The sequence below is a fragment of the Wyeomyia smithii genome, chromosome 2 (assembly GCF_029784165.1).
Source record: "Wyeomyia smithii strain HCP4-BCI-WySm-NY-G18 chromosome 2, ASM2978416v1, whole genome shotgun sequence".
In the NCBI taxonomy this organism is placed as follows: Eukaryota; Metazoa; Arthropoda; class Insecta; order Diptera; family Culicidae; genus Wyeomyia; species Wyeomyia smithii.
In genome coordinates, this window is record NC_073695.1 from 252,694,097 (window position 1) to 252,715,322 (window position 21,226).

General features: G+C 40.3%; 1 protein-coding gene across 1 annotated transcript in view; it reads right to left on the reverse strand.

Moving 5' to 3' along the window:
• LOC129722463 (MOXD1 homolog 2-like) overlaps positions 1 to 21,226 on the reverse strand; it is a 247,973-nt gene that overhangs the window by 42,915 nt on the left and 183,832 nt on the right. Inside the window, exons 5-8 of the mRNA XM_055675912.1 lie at positions 19,858 to 20,037; positions 3,813 to 4,370; positions 3,579 to 3,741; positions 3,308 to 3,443 (exon numbers count right to left, since the gene is read on the reverse strand). Of these exons, the coding sequence (XP_055531887.1) occupies positions 3,308 to 3,443; positions 3,579 to 3,741; positions 3,813 to 4,370; positions 19,858 to 20,037 (1,037 nt within the window). The remainder of the gene's footprint in view (positions 1 to 3,307; positions 3,444 to 3,578; positions 3,742 to 3,812; positions 4,371 to 19,857; positions 20,038 to 21,226) is intronic.

The window sequence follows — 21,226 nt, forward strand, 5'->3', positions numbered from 1 at the left end:
TGAAACGAATTAGACTTACAGGACTTACAGGAAAATTCTTTTAGTGGGTTGCGATGATCTTTGTGTTCCGTAAAGTGGGCCGCGGAGCCAAAAAAGTTGGGAACCTCTGCAGTAGTGCATCATTTAATGGCACTGTTGATGTACATCGGACTAAACTGTGTTAAAGTATGTGAAATTGTAATAACGAGTTGAAAGAAAAGACAGTTTCTTAGTATCTTGTTACGAGTCATCGATAGCCCAAGACTCGAGAACCTCAAGCAAAGTCGAGCTCAACACGAATAATCATGCTCATCTATTTTTGCATTTACTATTTCTGCTACCTATCAAATGCAGTTCTCCGAATGATACTAGCTGAGGCAACATCAATAAATTCATCCATGGCAATTTTGTAAATATTAGTTTTTTTCGCTTTAAAAATATTAAGCACAGCGGCTGGTACAGGTTTCGCTGTGCGAGGTAAAAAAACGAGGAATGAAGATGTGATTCGATAGGCGTAATTATAATTTACTAATTGCCATTATTCGACTTTGGAATTTTCCAATGCTACACCAGCTCTCTTAGAGAGAATAATGTAGTATGGTGCACTTTGTTGTTCAAATGATCTTTTCCCAATTGTCTCGAAAAGAAAATATTTCCCCGTAAAAAACGAGTTAATTAAAAAATCCTCGTAAAGAAAACCAGCAAAAAGGGCTTCAGAAAAAAAACCCTTGATGCTCTAGAACCAGTATGTAAAATTGTCCTCTTTGACAGTCATTCCGGATCTTTCGGAGGGCGGAGGGTTTTTTGACTAAGTCTTTCACTAAATAAACACTTAGACATTATTGTTTCCAAACCTACGGTAGTTCGAGAATTCGCGACCATTTTTTTTTAACTAGCGCGGTATCGCATAAAAAACCGCCTTAATTAAAAAACCAGCGTAAAAAAACCGCGTTAATTCAAAAATCCACGAAAAAAAAAACCTCGTAAAAAATCCGCGTATGAAAAACCACGTAAAAGAAAACCTGACTGTATTATTGTTTTCCCTGTAGCTGTATTGTCAAGTTTGCAATGTTGTTCACATGTTGATATAACTTTATATGGTCCGAGATAATCCTAAATCAGGAGGCTTCTTAGCCGCAAGGTTACAGAGTCCGATTTGACAAGCGGGTAGTTGTCCCAAGTAACACACGTTGTTATAGAACAGTTGAGATAACTCCTCTAATACAACTTTCAGTTATAGATTTCAGATGACATTACCTTTTCCATGACAACTCTATCACCAGAAAAGCGCAAAAATTGAAGGCTTCTATAATAAGTACTGGTGCTACATAAAGTATTATATAACTTCATAAAAGCAAGCCAACTTGTTAGACTGAAGCTGCAAAATACATCTCGAGTACCAATACGGTTAGAAAACGACACATATACATCTATTGTTCAACAGTAATTTGGTTATGATCCTGTGGGTGGGTAATAGGTGGTGCCTGAGGGAAACATGGTTCCCTTACTCTTAAGCAGGTATTAGACGAAACAAACATTTGCTGTATTTGGTACGAATTTTATTTGCACAAAATAAAATCCGTACCAAAAATAGCAAATGTTTGCCTCGTCTAATACCTGCTTTACTGGTTAACCAGGAAAATATATTTTAATTTGCTGAATGTACAGCGAAATTCCATTGCTGATTATTTAGTAATTTAATTCAAGTTTGGTGGAGTTACAATTAAGTGCTGTCAGTTGGATGAAATTTTACTTTGTTGGATAAACAGCAAACTTTATTTCGCTGGATGAAAAGCTGGTCTTACAGTTCGGCAAAATCGAAATAAATTTTGCTGGTTTTCAGTAAAAATAAAAGAGTGTGTAGGTGATAAGAAATAGGTTTTGTGCACCTTTGAGTATTCATCTACAATTTTGCATCAATGAAAAAAAATTGTTGTGCTTCGATATAACGTAACGAAAAATAAAAGTTGACTTTTATCGAGGTATGACTGTAAGTAAAAAATTGCCAAAAAATATCAAATATTGAAATTGAAATATTGTGAGAAACTGTTATAACTGTCAAAAACTGTCGAAGGTAGTCATTTTTTTTTAAACATGTTGAAAACTGTAACTAGTTTTAAAAATACCTAAAACGTCAAGGGTGTAAAAAATTGATCAAAATCAAAAATCTTCAAGGTGCTGTCAAACGATGTCAGAAAATCTAAAAAATTTTGCGAGCATGTGAAAATTTAATTATGCACTTTTCATTTGCAACAGAACGCCTAGGTCCTTAAAATTAAAGTTTAAAAGTTCCTGACATCAATCTTCGGATTGAATTAATTTTTTCTCTCATTAAGAGTTTCTCGAGAAATAAAGCCAGAAAAAAATGCTTCCTTCTAAGTGAAACACCGTCAAGAAATCTCTTAATCGGCGAAATGCACGACCGTTGAATACCGCTGCACCGGGGGCTGTCATCGCTATCATGCAATGAGGGTGCCAAAAAGAAAAGCGTCACAGGTGCGGTAAGAAATGATTATTTACAGGAAAAATGGCACAAAGAATCCCCACTAAACGGAGCAGCCGCGTCTAGAGACAGGAGCTAGCAAGCAAGTAAAAAAAAAAATAGTAAAATAAAAAACGCCTTGAATGCACACGCCGACCGTCCGAGCGCTCGTCGTCGCTTTGTGTTCCGGAGCATAAAAGGAGCAGCGCAATTTCCCCTTGGTGAACCGAGTTGGTTTTCCACCAGGGAAAGCATTATTGTAAGAAATAAATAAGGAAAAAGTCGGCAAAAAAGCGAAGAAATCATTTTAGTCATTTCTCAAGCGAAAACAACGGTACATTCCTCGGGTTCTAGGATGGGAAAGTGTGAGCCAGCAGCGGTAGGGGAAAACGAGAAAATTACAATAAAAAGATGCCGTTGATGAAAACAAGCGAGCGATAGAAATGAGACAGGGAATTTTATCAGTTCGTCCGGATATTTTGCGGATTGCAAAGGAGAAAAAATTTAAATGTCGTGAATATGAAGTGACGTGCGCTACACGATAGTTTGATGAGATAGAGAAAAAAAAGAGAGGGGACAAACAAAAAGCTCTTTGAAACGATGAAAAATTGTAATTCTCTAGTCCTGAAAATTTGTAAATCATACCGAAAGTAGCTTGTTGAGGTTTTCCTGATTGACAAAAAAAAACATCACTTCCGCGGCTGGTAGGAATGGAACACGCGGCCTTTAAATTTATTCCCCGCATCAATCCAGAATTGATCCGCCCGTGTCGAGCAAATCTCAAAATGATTACAGCCGCCAGAATACGAAACTGTCATTTGCATTGAAAAATTTATCGATACTTACGAGGCAAGCTCCTGGATTCCCAACGAGTGGAGCACCGTTGGTAAGCTCGGCAGTGAGTGACAGGATGTCAGTTCCTTCTGTCTCGGGTAATATAGCGTAAGGACAAGACAGATTTCCTCCCGTGTCGTCATGCCACCTGTAAAAAAAATAGAAATTGTCAGGTGAGAAAAAACAGAACATTGATCCGGAAGGACAATGCCGGAGATGAGTTTTGTGGCTTTTCCAGTCGGCGCAATCTGAACGAACGAAAAAAAAAACCGGTCCCACTTACCCAATGTGATGGATTTTCGCGAAGAGCTGTCATAGATACATTCGGCGATGAGGCTGTCACCGGGAAGAACTTTCACAGGTGCCGGTAGCCGCCGGTAGTCCTGATAGCTCGGATCGATGTTAGTGTCATGCACAATTGGCTGATGCTCCTCGCTCCCACGAATCTGTCGAGAAACGAGTAAAGCGTAAAAATTAAATTCTTTCATAGTTTCATCGTTTCACATATCGAACGTACCTGTCGTAGCTTCACCTGGCGCCCGATCAGATGAGTGCGCGTCATCACGGCGAAAATATTAATTCCTTCCCTTGGTAGACCTTTCTCGGTACAGGATCCGATGCAGTGTCCCTCGGAAACTACCTTCTCCTGTCCCGGCGGGATTATGTGCCGCCAGTTCGGATCCAGCCCGACCGACAAAACGCCGGCGTCAAAATTTCTCAACGTTTGCGTGTAGTACAGCTTGAGACCGGAATTATCAACCACTTGCTGCTCAACGGCTGCCGCACCGCCATCACTATCCAGTCCTCCTCCTACTACATCAGAGTCACTTCCGGGCTCGTACTCATCACGGCCGGTATCCTCGTTAGCATCGACATCAGTGCCATCATCGTCGTCATCATCTTCATCGTCGTCGACGTCAATATTCATGTTGCGCTGCTGCTTGCTCAAATTCTTTCGATAAAATGACGAAAAGTCGTACGAATAGTCCGGATTGTTGTAGTGCGTTTCCAGCATGTAAAAAGTAGCTTGATGGGAGTCTAGCGGATAGCCTGTTTCCTGTGGGAAGCTAAAACCCTGTGCGGAGAAAACGAAAGACGGAAAAGGCTGTGTTACGCTCCAAACTATAAATTCCTATGCAACATAACAGGCTAATAATGAATGTTGGGACGCTCTGTTTTAGAAAGGCTGGCTTAAAAACTAGGAATGCAACAAATATCCTTGTTTCCTGGGAGAGGCTATTGTGTCCGCCGTTTGATGACATGGAAAACGACGACAGCTAATGAATAGAAAATGAAAGCAATCTCTGATCTTTCGATCCAATCCAATTTGTTTTCTTGTGTGTGTGAGAGATAGAGAGAGTCATTCTCCGTTTTACTTCTACTGTTTGCAGCATTCGTATGCAGTTTAGTCGGGACTAATTTCATTTCGATTAGCTGCAATCAAATTAAGTTCAACCATCGGAAAGCACGGCAACCAGTTTGAAACTGGTTTCGTCGTTTTTTTTTTTGCACTCTCCGACTGACTGAGACAGGAAGCTTTCCGATGCATTTTGCATGACCGATGAGGGCTTTCAGTGAGCGCAAATTGAATGATTCATTCGGTGAAATTGGCATTGGATCTTTAGCGTTGACGGTAGTAAGGTGATGTGCTTAGCTTTGTTTGTGGGGAAATGGTAGGTAATCAATTTTTGGGGAAGTTTGTCGGAACGAGACGAGCGTTTCGGTTATTTACAATCTGCGAGATTGAGTTATCATCATCGTTTAGTAGAGCTTGTGGCTGCACGCATGGCTGGCAAAATGAAATCAAACATTTTCATTCGCGTTGACATTTGTTTACCGGATATCCCAAAGTAGTGACATATTATATGTGGAGTAAGTGCCCTTTATCGTAAATGTCGAGGAATGAGGTAAAAACTTTGAAAGTCAGCACCACTGGGATTATTGTTTTCGAATGAACGACGGTAAAATGGATTGCATTGCATGAGGAAAACCAACAGAGATGAGGCATTTAGCTTTAGTTCCACCTGAACTCGGTACCATTCACTGCGGAATTTTATACCTAAAAATGTATGTATTGGGAATGAATGTCAATTAACGAGAATTGCGAATGAAAGTTGTTCCTCACTGTCAACTCTATTTTAACTCGGATTAATCTTTTTTTGAAATCAGTACATCAAATGTGCCAATACACATTATAAAAAGAATATCATTTCTGTATGGAATCATTAGAAACTTTTGTTCTACAAATGAGAAAAAAACGGAGGAAGACAAGATACGTTTGGAAAGTCACGAATTTGGCCCAGAAAATAACTGATAAAATTTAATTAGTGTTCCAAAAAATTTTCGGATGAAGTGTGATATATACACCTCATAAAAGAAAGGGACAATTCAAATAAAATCCACTGCTGTACGGATTCGCATTAATAATAGGATATGTTTTAAAGTAAATTTGGAAATCAAAAAAAGAACAAACATAACAAAGTAATTCAGAAATCTTCCACGCAAGAATAATAAAATAGATGAAAAATAGCATTGCAAAGGCAGCAGTAAATTATTGAATGGGGTAAAAATCACATGTTTCAAGAACAAACTTAAAAGTGACATCTTGAGGTCGCCCGTTTATGATAAGTAATTAGGAACATTCGAATAGGTAATGTTTATCAAAATATATATCTGTCTGTATATGTATTGAAGCCAACGAACAATAAAAAAATGCTTTCCTGAAGGTTACCAACAAGTCGGAGATGAAAATACAACAACGTAAAAAGGTGACACAAGACTAAACTGTGTAATTGAAAATCTCTTCAGTTCCAGTTTTGACTTTGAGTATGTGGTCGAAGGTTTGAATCATGGTAGAATCAGGTCGCATGTTTATTTTCAAACTTTACGTAAATCCTTCCTTCATGATACATTTTAAAACACCCGAATGAATTTTATTTACATTTTTCCATATTGTGCCTGACGCGGTTGTTAAATGAGCAACAGAGTTTCACTATTTAGCAACCCAAGAACGAACAACAACAGTGCACAAGTGTAGTTCTGGTGTGGCTACACAACAGACGAAAACTAGGTTTACAAGTATAGTCACCTGTAAACGTCGTTCGTGATTACACTGAAGAATGATCAACACACTTTTTACAAGGTGTAAAGAAGCAACAATATCAGAATGTATGTTGAAGAAGACGGCACAAAGTAAAGAAATACAAAAAACAATGCCTCAGAGCTGCTACATGCAGCCTTATAAAGCCCCAAAAAAGAGATGTCCGCTGTGTGATGTTGTTCCTTATTCGTTGCGTGCCGATCCGAAACCGATCATCAAACACCAAGAGAATATTAAATATGAAAAGAGCTACATTTCGACACTACTCACAGTGCTGTGCGTGCTTTACTTAGTTTGCTATTGCCTGTACCAGCCTTCAAGACCTTAGTTTTAAGAACATTTTCATATCAGATTGTTATTAAATTGAGCAATGGGGGCTGTTACAAACATTCCAGGAATGCTTTACCATTGAGACATCAAAATAGTTTAGGCCCATGGAAGCAATCATTGTTGGGACTGAAAAATGTTAAAATTGGTATATTAATACCAAGGTCTTTTTTACACGGTTTTTTTACGTGAGTTGCTTTTCTTAATTACTCAAAAACGGTACAAGATAACGACCTCGTTTCAATCACGTTTTCCGTTTCAGGCCACTAGGTACCATATATCAGTTTTCAAAAAAATTCGCAATTTTTGGTGTAAATACTGAAAATTTAAAATATTGAATTTTGTCTCTAGATTGACCACTATCATATTCAAACGAGTTTCAAATTTTTTTAAACGGTTTTCTTCGTTATTATCGCATCTCAAAAAAGTCTTTTTTTCGCGATCCCATATAAATTAAGAACGCATCCCTCGTGTATAAAAAGACCTTACTGTACAGACTATCACGGCAGACGGTGTTGGTGTCTTATTCTGGAGTCTGTACTAGACATGTTCGCACGAGATAATTCATTGTTCGCGGAAATTCGACCTTGCAGTTTTCATCAATTTTCGAAGAGAAAAAAGCACCCCGAAAATCGCCAATTATTTTTCGGGAAAAATATTTTTTTTGTAATGTAAATCTATTTGTCACTTTTGTCATCTTGCTCTTAAGTTCATATTAACTTAGAGTAATAATCTAAATTTTCGGTAAATCTATCAAGTCTAACCGGGTTCTTGCAGTTTTGGTGATTTTGACGGCATTCTTCGAAAAAATATTCTTCAAGGAACGTTTGACCCCAAATGGCGTATCTTCTGGTAAAGTACGTAGTTCTAGTAAGGTAGAGTGATTATCCAAATTCTCAGCAAAATCTATTAAGTCTAGCAGGAAAAATGGTGATTTTAGTGATTTTGACCTTTTTTTTCAAAAAACTCAGGCCGTTTTACCCCATTTGGCACACTTGGCTTATACATGACATTGAAGCTCTTGAGTAGTCTACTAAACGCTATGCTCAGATGTTTTTTCTAGCGATGGTGAGGAGAGTATAATAACCCTGAAAATGGGACACCCGAAACAATGTGCAATGCTAAGAGATGGCGCTGTAGTGGTACTGGTAGTAAAATTGAAATTTCTACGAGCATTTTGCTTAATGACCGGAAAAACTGCTATAAGTTACCCAGTTTTTATACTATTCTAACTTTCTAGTAGTTTCTTTTACTATACACAATCTATTTTTTTTTTTCAGAAAACTTGATTTTCCTATACATCTTTATTGAGTCAATGGAGTTGTCTAGGAATATCAAGTTTTTTGATTAAAATAGATTGCATATGGTAAACGTAAGTACTAGAAAGTTAAAATAATATAAAATACTATAAGGTATACAGCCCTAGGATTGTATGAAATGGTGACGTGGGACTAAACTCTGTAATTAGAAGGATTTTTAGTTACAAAGGTTACAGAATCTGCAGACAGCAACAATTCGTTTGTTCTGTGGTTTAAGTATGTTTTTATACGCAGCTTCCCCATATGTTTTCTTTTTAGAAATATATTGAACAACACTCGAAAGAACTTCGACTACACTTAACGATATTGTGTAGTAATTTTTTTTTGTGCGAACAACATTTATTTAACCCGTAAAGACCCGGGACGGAGCTTATTTTTTGAAAATGCTCGTTCTCAGCACTGGAACGGCCGATTTGGGAAAACTTGGACTTTTATTCAAAGGGAATAGTTGGTATAAGTTTTGGTGAAGGTGCCACCCCTCTGGACCCCTCCCCGTTTTTGTGAGACGCAAATATGTCTGTGCTTTTTTCTAATTTTTCAAACAGATTGAGCAAACACTGGGAGTTTTCATACGTATCAATTGCTCCATATATCAAATCATGTCAGGTGGATGAAATATGGTATGTAAGAGTGAATTTTGGAGTTTTCAAATTATTTCAGTACAAAAACACAAAACTACGTGTTTTTATAAAAATTCAAACAACAACACCGTTCTTCAAATTTTAAGCTCTACATTTTTGCGGTAAGGTCTCCTGAATCCATACGGGATGAAATATTTATTTTAGCATGCAAACATTTTGATAAAAACCAGTTTAAATTCACCAAAGTACGTATTATCATGAAAACCTAATTTTCTCAGTCTGCCACGGTAGGTTTCAACTTAGCTCTTCAATTTTCAAGCTCTATATTTTTAGAGTAACGTCTTCCGAATCCAAAGATGCTGAAAGATTTATTCTAGCATTTCAGTTTACTCATCCACTAGGTACACACCCTTCGAAATTTTGTACGAACGTACGTGCTGCATTCCCACCTCCAATTACAAGCGGAATGGAGAGGAAAATTTGATAATGAGACATACAGACAGGAAATGAAAAAATATCTCATGACTTGCAAACGCTAAGGCCATCCTTGAGTATTCAAGCTTATGGCAGAAAAGAAAATGACTGGCAGCCCATGTGAGGTGATTTTTTCTTAGTAAAATCAGTTCCGACGGGACCTTGTCAAAAACTCCAGAGCATGTGAAGAGGTCTTCATTAAGCGGTGAAATTTCCAAGTGAAATGACCACTGTGTTAAAAAATGGGAATCGTTTGAAAAAGGTGCATAATAACCAACTTGAATTTGACCTTTTCTTCTTTTGAAAGTTGACACCAGAATTTATTTAATGACATATGATATTGGACGGCATAAGTTCTGATAGCGCAAGAGCCTGAGCACCGCAGCGTGACAGGCTGTTGGAAAACGCCAACAAGGAAAATCTTGACACCCCAGCGATGATGTTGGGATCATTATATCAGGAGAATTATTTAAACGCCAAAAAAGTCTGTGATGCGAGAACTGACAAATGAAAAAAAACAAATCCCGAGTGACGATATGCCCCATAGGCAACAAAGCGTGCTGATGATTGAAAAGATGTATTAAAGCTGACATAGCCTCTCAGAGAATATACAAGGGAGTAATTTTTTTTTTTTATTCTCGCTTATTTTCCGTCGGTCTAGTTCCGCCACTGTTGTGGCCAATCACCGACGCCCAGGGAGGCGACTCCACACCCAGGACCCTAACTCACGACCCGTTTATTAACGGACCGGCGCCAACGGCTTTACTTCCTCATGCGATGGAAGGCGTGATCCCAGAGATTTTTCGCCTCAGAAAATCTCTCGATGTCGGCTAGGATTGAATCTAGACCAGTTGGGTTGGTTGTGAGTGGATCACGCCAGCTCACAACCATCGACACCTATGTCGGCGGTGGGATTCGAACCCAGGCGTCGAGCGTGGCTGGCAGAGACGTTACCAACCACACTAGGCCCCCGCTACAAGGGAGTAATCAACCTAGAATGAATTATTGTGCCAGACTTTCCTAACCTTAGTATCTTTCAGGAATCGCTAGAGCGAATAGTTGCACCTCCGAATGGAAGGGAAAGAGGTGTATTCAGGTTACTCAATACCGGGTGAAATATAATTATAATAGACGAGAGAGTAATGTGTTTTTTTTTTGGCAAATGGAAAATGATATAGAGATAACACTCTAATTTAAGGAAAAATAGGAAAAATTAGAAACAAAAGGATAAGATTAAACCGATGCGGTTTTTACAGCAAAATTGAGGAGATTTATTTCTGAAACAGACAAAAGAAAAAAGATAAATATTTACCCATGCGGTTTATGCAGGGAAAAGGTTTGTTAATGACACAAACGGAGAAAAATAAATAAATATTTATCCAATGCGTTTCATTCAATGAAAAGATGATGAAACAAAGATAATGAGATAAAAAAATATACTATTATGTCAAAAAACTGCATTATGAGATAAAGAAAAATGAAAGAAGATGTTTGAAGATAAAGCACGATGAAGAAAACATGCAACCAGAAAAAGTATTCATGTTAATTTATGAAGCGAAGAACTTTATTTGAAGAACAAATTTTACGAAATGAAAGGAATGATTCAATGACCAGAAGACAAATTGAACGATATTATATCGTGAAAGAAGGCCCGAAGAAGGTAAATCGGATAAATATTCTCCGAAAAGAATTTTGAATTTGAAAAAAAAAACAGGCAGAGAATATTTATGTAATAAATCTATTGAGTATTGAATATATACTCCAATATCAATGTTAGAAAATGAGAAAAGAAGAAGGAACACTTAATTAAATAATGTATTTGTAAATCGAATAAATAAGATATAAAAATCCCACATAGAAGCATTGAACACTTTAGTAAGAGAAAATCGGGCAGTGAGTAGAATTATTAACACGAAAAAATGATCACTTGCTTTGCAAAGTTAGCCCAAAAAGCGCACGATCCAGAGGAGCAAGACGAAGATGTTTGAGATGACTATGACGGAGCCGTCAGAGCAATGCAGACGGTTGCGAGGGGAGTTGAACGACGGGCGTCGATGGTCGGACGGGCGAGCAGCATCCGGTTAGCAGCCTTGAGGAGGCCAGAAGAGCAACAAGATTTAATAAATGCGGCTGACTGTCGAGCCAAATTGCAAGATGAAAACCACAGCCCACAACATGAGGAGCGAAATAATTTGCGCTACATGACCCACGCTACCTACCCCATATTGAATAAAAATGCAAAAAGAATTGTTATGAAGAGCATGACACACACCCAGCGGCCATTTTTGTCATATATGGACTTACTCACTTGCGACCAGAATCGTTGATCTATTGTGAGATATACCCGGGTGTCTGTATCCCGCACGTCTGTTATTAGCAATTGTGTTATTGAGAAGTGGTATGCTTTTTATTTGTCCGTGCTTGTGTGTGTTTTACCCTTCCTATTCACACTATTTACACTACTATACCGAGCGTCGTTCCTTCTGGCAGTCGCCAATATTTCCCTGGTTAGAGGAAGTTACACCAAGGTTGTCGTGGCTCTGTGGTTAGCGATGTCGATCGGCTAGCTCTCTCACATGGTTGTGATATCAGGTTCGATTCCCGATCAGGTCGAGGAGCTTTTCTAGCTGGAAATTTTCTCAACTCAGCACTGGGGCACGGAGTATCGTTGTTCTTATCCTACACATGCAAAATGTGCCAGAAAAATATCGATAAGGAATTTGCTCAAATAATCTAGTTGATCGAGACCGTTATTAGCCCCACCGGCTAGCGTGCGATATTGTTGTTAAGTCACACCAAGGGTTCATAGAGTTCAGCGTTAAAGAAGGATAAGTTGTGGGGGAGCCTGAGAAAAAACCCATGTTTAAGTCATGTTTTGGACATCGAATGGCCTGATTCTATTTAGATTCGAGCTCACGACCATCCGTTTGACAAAACGGGCTCTCTAACCTTGCGGCTACGCAGCTCCCCACTTAACGGCTATCCTACCGGGCCATCTGACCGCTATCTCTTCAGGATTACGATCAGCAAATCGGGGTGGTAGCAGATCTGACGTCCCTCTTCTCCCGATACCCTAGATGGATCCGCCGGATTAAATGGCGTTAATAGGACTTGTGTCTTTCAGAATACAGTATCACATGTCCTGAGAAACTGAAGGGGAGGAGCTCACGATTGTAAATTAAATACACTAAAGTCGTTTTTTACGGGTTACGTGCCGCGTAGAAAGAAACCGCGTAAATTACGGAACCCGCATAGAAAAAAACCGCGTTCAGCTATCATTGTGTAATATTTGTAAAAATAGGTTTTTTTTAACTCTGGAAAGATAATCTTATTCTTGTGTTAGATTGACGCATGCATTATAAATCGTTTAAAACCATTTAAAACGCAAGTTTTTGTTCAAAGTTGAATAATGAGTGATAATCACGGTGTTTACACATCGATAATTAATAATAACAAGAATTCAGTTTTTTTTTAATTTGAAAAAGAAGAAGGCAATGTCACTAAAAGCGAGGAGTCAAATTGACGCAGACGTCAATACTAAGGTTAAAGTTTACTTTTTGAAGTAATAAATTCACGATAACTTATTTGTGTTTTCTCTTTAATTTAATTTCTATCTCCACTTTATTTTGTCTAAGACATAAAATAAAACGATAAACGATAAAAACAACATATCACTTATAATTGGTTCTGACACACAATGGAAAGTAATATTTAAGATGACTATGAATATTTAATTATAATATCAAAGTTATCAATTGAAAACTCATTCTGTGCTGAACACGCATCAGCATCGGTTGTGCTTCGAAATCGCTCCGATAAATTTCAATACGTGTGTGCAAGTGGTGGCATTTTTTGACCGGTCCCGGTGTCTTTTGTCTAGATTGCTGTGTCGCAAGGTCAAGCGCCTTTGTGTTACTGTGTCGCTTTGTAGCTGCCTGCTGTCGAACGATTTGGTGGTGAGTGCAGTGTACTCCTGTGGACGTTTATCCAACACGAAGGAGAGAAGGAAAGGAAGGTACGTGCTTCTTGTCTGTCCCATCGGCGCGCTAGTTTTAGCGCGATGGATGTAGATCCCCCACCTCCCGCACCTCCATCCTCGAATCCCCCCGACCCTGTTCCTCCTGCCCCCCCTCCAAAGATTAATTCCTCAGGTCCACCACGTGTCAGATTGTATCCAGATGGATCGACTCTTCCGGTGGCAGTTTACCTCAGGCCTAAAGTGGGGCCGAAATCGAAATCTTTAAACATTCTACAGCAACAACAAGCTCCGTGTCGTGGTCAATGACCTTAACGAAGCCAACGATATAGCTCGCTCCGAGCTTTTTACACGGGAATACCGTGTCTATGTACCCGCTAGAGATGTGGAGATCGACGGTGTCGTGACCGATTCGAGTCTTTCCGTGGAGTGTATATTAAAAAGTGCTAAAGGGTGCTTCAAGAACAGCACATGTCCCGATGCGAAGGTGCTCGACTGCAAGCAATTGCGGTCGGTATCGCTCGTCGGTGACAAAAAAGTTTACACTCCGTCAGACTCGTTTCGAGTTACGTTCGCCGGGTCTGCACTACCAAGCCACATCTCGATCCACCGGGTTCGTCTCCCTGTGAGGCTCTACGTGCCCCGCGTCATGAACTGCCTGAATTGCAAGCAGTTAGGCCATACAGCCGCCTACTGCTGCAATAAGGCACGTTGTGGCAAGTGTGGGGAGTCTCATGCGGAAGATTCTTGCAGTGTTAACGCTGAAAAGTGTATTCACTGCGGGGAAAATCTACATGAGCTCTCGATATGTGCGGTGTACATGCAGCGCAGGGATAAAATAAAACGGTCTCTCAAAGAGCGTTCAAAGCGTTCCTACGCTGACATGCTGAAGAGGACCGTTACCACTTCTCCCGTTACTTCGAACCCCTTCGATCTGTTGTCCTCTGATGAAACCGATTCTGACGATTCACCAGCGGGAACATCCTATGCCAATCCTGTGGAGTCTAGAAAGAGGAAAAATATTTCCTCTCCTAAACTTCTCCGAAAAGGTCCAAAGATTTCCCAAAGTGAAATGAATGGTACAAACAAACCTAAAAGTGCAGCGGAAAAACCGAAGCAAACTCCTCCTGGGCTTGCAAATTTAAAGTCCCAGAAGGAGTTCCCAGCACTTCCTGGAACATCTAAAACCCCAGTTGTTCCTTTTGCACATCCAGTGGAAAAATCAAATGCTGGACTGGTGAAATTTTCTGACATTGTGGACTGGATTTTTGAAACTTTCAATGTACCCGATTCAATAAAAGTTTTTCTTACAGCATTCCTCCCAACAGTTAGAACATTTTTGAAGCAGTTGACTGCTCAATGGCCCCTCCTTGCAGCGATCGTTTCCTTCGATGCCTAATTCAACTGCGTATATGAAGGATTCTATCTCTGTCTTACAGTGGAATTGTAGAAGTATTTTACCAAAAATTGATTCGTTTAAAGTTTTGATAAATAAAAACAAATGCGATGCATTTTCCCTTTGTGAAACTTGGCTTACTTCAAATATTGATCTCAACTTCCATGATTTTAATATTATTCGCCTTGATCGAGACACTCCATATGGAGGAGTACTTTTAGGGATTAAAAAGTGCTATTCTTTCTATCGTATTAACCTCCCCTCGATTCCAAGCATCGAAGTTGTCGCATGTCAAATGACAATGCAAGGTAAAGAGCTTTGTATTGCCTCAATATATATTCCTCCCAGAGCACAGGTTGGGCAACGGTTGCTCTTTGATTTAATAGAACTTCTTCCCTCGCCACGTTTGATTTTGGAGACTTCAACTCTCATGGTGTGGCTTGGGGTTCCCCCTACAATGATAACCGCTCCTCTTTAATCTATAACCTTTGCGATGACTTCGACATGACTATTTTGAACAACGGTGAAATGACACGTATCCCGAAACCTCCAGCGCGCCCAAGCGCTTTGGATCTATCCTTATGTTCGACGTCGCTACGGTTGGATTGCACATGAAAGGTAATCCTCGATCCTCACGGTAGCGACCATTTGCCTATTCTTATTTCAATTACTAACGGGTCAACTCGCATGCGACCAGTTGACATTCCGTATGACCTCACACGGAATGTCGATTGGAAGTTATACGAGGAAATGATTTCAAAAGCGGTCGAGTCGATTCAACATCATCCACCACTTGAAGAATACAACCTCCTCGCGGGCTTGCTTCTCGATGCCGCGTTGCAAGCTCAAACGAAGAAATATCCAGGCGTAACGATCAAAAAACGGCCTCCAACTCCGTGGTGGGACAAAGAGTGCTCCGATGTCTATACGCAAAGATTCGACGCGTTTTTGGCCTTCCAGAAGGGAGATATACCTGACGACTATTTACGGTATCCGGAGCTTGATACCAAGCTTAAAAGTTTGGCTAAAGCAAAGAAACGCGGATATTGGCGTCGGTTCGTGAACGAGACGTCGAGGGAGACATCGATGAGCATTCTTTGGAACACAGCCCGAAGAATGCGGAATCGCGTAACGGTCAACGAAAGCGAGGAGTCTTCAAGTCGATGGATATTTGATTTTGCCAGGAAAGTATGTCCGGACTCTGTTCCTGAGCAAAATATTGTTCGCGATGCGTCTCCGGGCCACGACGCGATAGAATCACCTTTTACGATGGCAGAATTTTCAGTTGCCCTCCTGTCCTGTAACAATAACGCGCCTGGGTTAGATAGAATCAAATTCAACTTGTTGAAGAATCTACCCGGTAATGCCAAGAGGCGCTTGTTGAACTTGTTCAATAAGTTCCTGGAGCAAAACATTGTACCGCAGGATTGGAGGCAAGTGAAGGTGATCGCCATCCAAAAACCAGGGAAACCAGCTTCTGATCACAACTCTTAAAGGCCGATTGCAATGCTATCCTGTATCTGGAAATTGATGGAAAAAATGATACTCCGTCGTCGAATCAAATGGTCTGCTTTCAGATACTCAATTTGGCTTCCGCCGTGCCAAAGGGACGAATGATTGTCTTGCGTTGCTTTCAACAGATATTCAGCTGGCGTATGCTCGCAAAGAACAAATGGCGTCTGCGTTCTTGAACATTAAGGGGGCTTTTGATTCCGTTTCTATTGACATTCTTTCGGGTAAACTTCACCTACAAGGATTTTCTCCAATTTTGAACAATTTTTTGCACAATTTGTTGTCCGAAAAGCACATGCATTTTACGCATGGCGATTTGGCAACTTTTCGCATTAGCTACATGGGTCTTCCCCAGGGCTCATGTTTAAGCCCCCTTCTTTACAATTTTTATGTAAATGACATTGACGAATGTCTGGCAAATTCATGCACGATAAGACAACTTGCAGACGACAGTGTAATCTCTGTTACAGGAGCCAAAGTTGCCGATTTGCAAGGACCATTGCAAGATACCTTGGACAATTTGTCTGCTTGGGCTTTACAGCTAGGTATCGAATTCTCTCCCGAGAAGACTGAGATAGTAGTTTTTTCTAGGAAGCATGAACCTGCTCAGCTTCAAACACAATTAATGGGTAAAACGATTTCTCAGGTTGTGGTACACAAATGTCTGGTTCGACTCAAAAGGCACCTGGGGTTGTCACGTGAGGTATCTGATGAAAAAATGTCAACAAAGAGTGAATTTTCTTCGTACAATAACCGGACAATGGTGGGGAGCCCATCCAAGAGACCTTATAAGACTATACCAAACAACGATATTGTCTGTTATTGAATACGGGTGTTTCTGCTTCCGCTCCGCAGCAAACACACATTTGATCAAACTGGAGCGAATACAATATCGTTGTTTGCGTATCGCCTTAGGTTGCATGCAGTCGACCCATACGATGAGTTTGGAGGTCTTAGCTGGAGTACTACCATTGAAAAACCGCTTCTGGAGCCTGTCTTCTCGCATTCTTATCAAATGTGAGGTCTTGAACCGTCCCGTGATTAAAAATTTTGAAAGGTTAATCGAGCTTAATTCGCAAACCCGTTTTATGACATTGTATTTCAATCACATGTCCCAAAATATTAACCCTTCTTCGAATATTCCAAATCGTGTCAACTCATTAAATACTTCTGATTCTACTGTGTTTTTCGATACATCCATGATAGAAGAAACTCGTGGAATCCCGGATCATTTACGCGTGCAGCAGATCCCCAAAATTTTTTCCAATAAATATCGAAATATCAACTGCAACAATATGTTCTACACTGACGGATCACTTCTTGATGGGTCCACTGGCTTCGGTATCTTCAATAACAATTTAACCGTCTCCCATAAGCTCGATAATCCTGCTTCTGTTTACGTCGCAGAATTAGCTGCAATTCAGTACACCCTAGGGATTATCGAAAAAATGCCCACGGACCGTTATTTCATCTTTACGGACAGTCTCAGTTCCATTGAGGCTCTCCGATCGATGAAAGATGTTAAGCACTCTCCGTATTTCCTGGGGAAAATACGGGAACATCTGAGTGCTTTATCCGAAAAATCGTTTCAGATTTCCTTAGCGTGGGTCCCTTCTCACTGCTCGATACCGGGCAATGAGAAAGCGGACTCTTTGGCTAAGGTGGGCGCAACAAACGGTGATATTTATGAAAGACCAATTGCTTTTAATGAATTTTTCGCATTTGTACGTCACAATACGATCATCAGTTGGCAAAATTCTTGGACCAGAGGGGAAATGGGAAGGTGGTTACATTCCATTATACCCAAGGTATCGACGAATCCGTGGTTCAAGGGGTTGGATGTAGGTCGAGATTTCATTTGCGTGATGTCTCGGCTTATGTCCAATCACTATAGATTTGATGCGCATCTCCGTCGTGTTGGGCTCGGGGAAAGTGGTATCTGTGCCTGTGGTGAAGGTTATCACGACATAGAGCATGTGGTTTGGTCATGCCCTGTACACCGTGACGCCAGGTCTAAATTAGTAGCTTCCCTTGAGGTCGGAGGTAGACGGCCAGCTGTACCTGTTCGTGATGTCTTGGCGAGCCGTGACATACCCTACATGACCCTTATATACGTTTTCCTAAAAACCGTCCATGCCCCAGTCTAGTCCCGTTCCCCTCCGTCTACACCCAACAAAACGACAAGAACACGTTTGAACCTTAAGCACAGATTTTGGAATCAGCAACTGCACCCCACTCGAATTCGCCACCCGAGGCCTTCAGTGATATCTTGGCTCAGCGGCACATACCATATGGCCACTTGAACACTAGCGAACAACAACAACGAACCATAACCAGCAACTAGACCCCGCACAATACCTCCAGGACCCGAGGATACAAGCCCCTGCCCCAGCTCATGACAACGGCCATTCGAAGAGCACCAGACGACCATTCAACGACAAAACACTTATTGAAAAATTCATGCTAGTTTTAAGTTAGACTTAATTTCAGCTCGTAGTCGGTAGCGAGGATAAAAAATTTGCTTTTAGTTTTTAAGTCACCAGATATAATTGGCGCCGTTAAACATTAAATTGTATTTGTGCCGTGTCAAATAAATGATATATGAGGAAAAAAAAAATTGAAAACTCGTCAAATAACTTCTCTCTCAATATTGACTCTGCCGCATTGAGAATTGCAAAATAAGACGAACATGATTACACAGGTGTTCACCACCTTCTTTCATTCAAACTATTTCTGCCGTTTGTTGTAGGCGACTGCGAACAAGTAACTAATCGTATTCACTTGTATTGTTTAAAAAAAAAAAACCAAATAACGATTTGACAAGTAAAAAGCCAAACGAATTTATTAATTTCATTTTTGTGTAGTCACCATCAGCAAACATCCAGCATACCGCCAACTCGCCATTTTCCCCATCTACTGTTGGTGCACTTTCACACGAACTCATCGACATGGCACCGTGTTTCACAAATTAAATTTGTTCAAACACATTTTTAAATTAAAACAATTTCACCAAAGTCAACACACACAGTGCAGCAGAGACAAAAAATCGAGCGCAGTTTTTTTATTTCACAAACTCACACTGATGGTTATGATGTAATAAGTTACTGCGACTTCAAGCAAAAAGATTCGTCAGGTGCAGTAGAGAAAAAAAACTCATACTAGGTATTTTCGTGTGCGCCAATCTGCAATGTTGACGAGGGTGGATTGGATGAAACATTAATAGGTAAACTTATTTGCGTTGGTGAAACGATGAATCGAAGCGCGTAATATAATTTCACCCCGTGTTATTCACAAAATTTCCGTGTTCGGTGCAAGTAATAGTGATATCATATTCCTGTTGAACAGAAAAATACCGCTCCAAAGTTGCTATAAATAGCATCACCGAAATACGAGACTCCCTACCGTTGCAGTGGGCCGTAACTTTTTCGAACATGAAATGTTTCATTCATCCTTGCGCCCCGACCTACATCCGATCCGGGCTAACGACACCTCCATAGTAGCAGCATTTTGTCGCCAATGAAAGCTCGACTGCGTACGTGGATGAATGGGCAAATTTCGCGCTCTGGCGAAGAAATTACTCAACCGCGAAGCGTAAGTTTCTTTCATCTTGCTTATTTTTTTATTCCTCTTCTTGGCGAATGATTTACTTCGGCTTCCTCGTTGACTCGGGCGTAATAAAAATGTTATTTTATGGTGTAGAGGAAAATTACCTTTCGCCTTAGAATGTCAGTTAGTTGGAAGCTTCGCATGAATGAGCGGTTTCTATTTGAAAGAAGAAAAAAATCTATTTTCCCATGTGACGTTCGCCGCACACATCAAACGCAAGTGCCTCGGCACTAGTGACGGTTATTAAGAATGCAATCGTGAAAACACTTACATCCGATCCGCGGGCCCAGTTCGCTACGACGGTGTTGCAGTGCATCGGTTGAAGCCGGAAGCACGGTTGGCCTCGCTCTCGGGACAGCATCTCCAGCTCCTTTGATAAGCCTTGGCACTCGTACAGGATCATATGATTCAAGAACAGCACACTGGTGGACGAGTCGAACACGGGTTCATACTGAAAGAGGAAAAAAACAAAGCGAAATAGTTACTAAGAAGGTGTGTCGCTAGTCTTCTCCATTGAGTATTGCAACTATGGAGACGCGTGGTGATTATCAAAAGAAAAAGAAGTTAACAGTACATTTTGTTAAAATAACAGAATAAATGAGCTCCTATTGAACCCGGCAGAATGCTCTAATCGGATTTAACAACGAAAACCCACTGCCTGCTATTTATTTGGAAGATTCTACTATTCTACGCTCCGTTTAAGACCGCTTTGCTTATGTGATGTAGTCCTGTGCTATACGGTCGATTCAATATGCACACATCTTTCCAGTTCATTTCCATCGATAGAAACGAGCTCTTTATTCCTTCATCCTCTTCAAAGGAATGTCACTTCTCGTTCGATAGATTTCCCTGCAGATTTTGTTACTTCTTCATTCCAAATAAATGGGACGGAATTGATTTAGAAATCTGCTGAATACAAAAAAAAAAAAACTTTCACTTTTCACAACCTTCATCACCGATCCACGCGGCGGTGTCTCGATGCTAACCACGAAGGACGGATGAAGATGACTGGCTCATCTCCATTTGCCGTCGCATGTTATCGGAAGTGGGGAACTGGTTACACAGAGCAACGCACCAAGACATACACCCGTATCGAATGAATATTCCCTTGACTTCGGTATTTTAGTATTTTTCAATTCAGATACACCTTGTTCTTCTGATAACTTGAAAAAGCCGGTCCCAGTATTCACATTTTCATTTATGCAAATTAGGCGATGTCGAACATTGCCGTCGAAGATGATGATGATGATGATGATGATGATGATGGCGTTGGAGACGTTGATTGTGATGCCGAGAGAAAAAAGGAATCTTTCTAGTCCTCATAGATGAACCGATAGCAATTTGCGATTCCAATAAACTACACCTAGTCTTATCTTTTTTTGTTGTTTGCTTGTCGTTATCCCAATCACTTTTGCACATTTTGCATCAGAATTCTCGTGACAAGAGGTTGGGATATTGCCTCAGATGATCAGTCTTTCTGTTTGTTGATTTGTATAGGGTTCTAGTCCTCATCGTAGCTTTCGGTTGTCATCGGATTACATAAACTTTTCAGAACGTATGAATCTTGTGCAGTTTACTGCTAAGCAGGCAAATGTCAGATAGAATAACTCGAGTTAGAATATCTCGCCATGTTTAGGTTC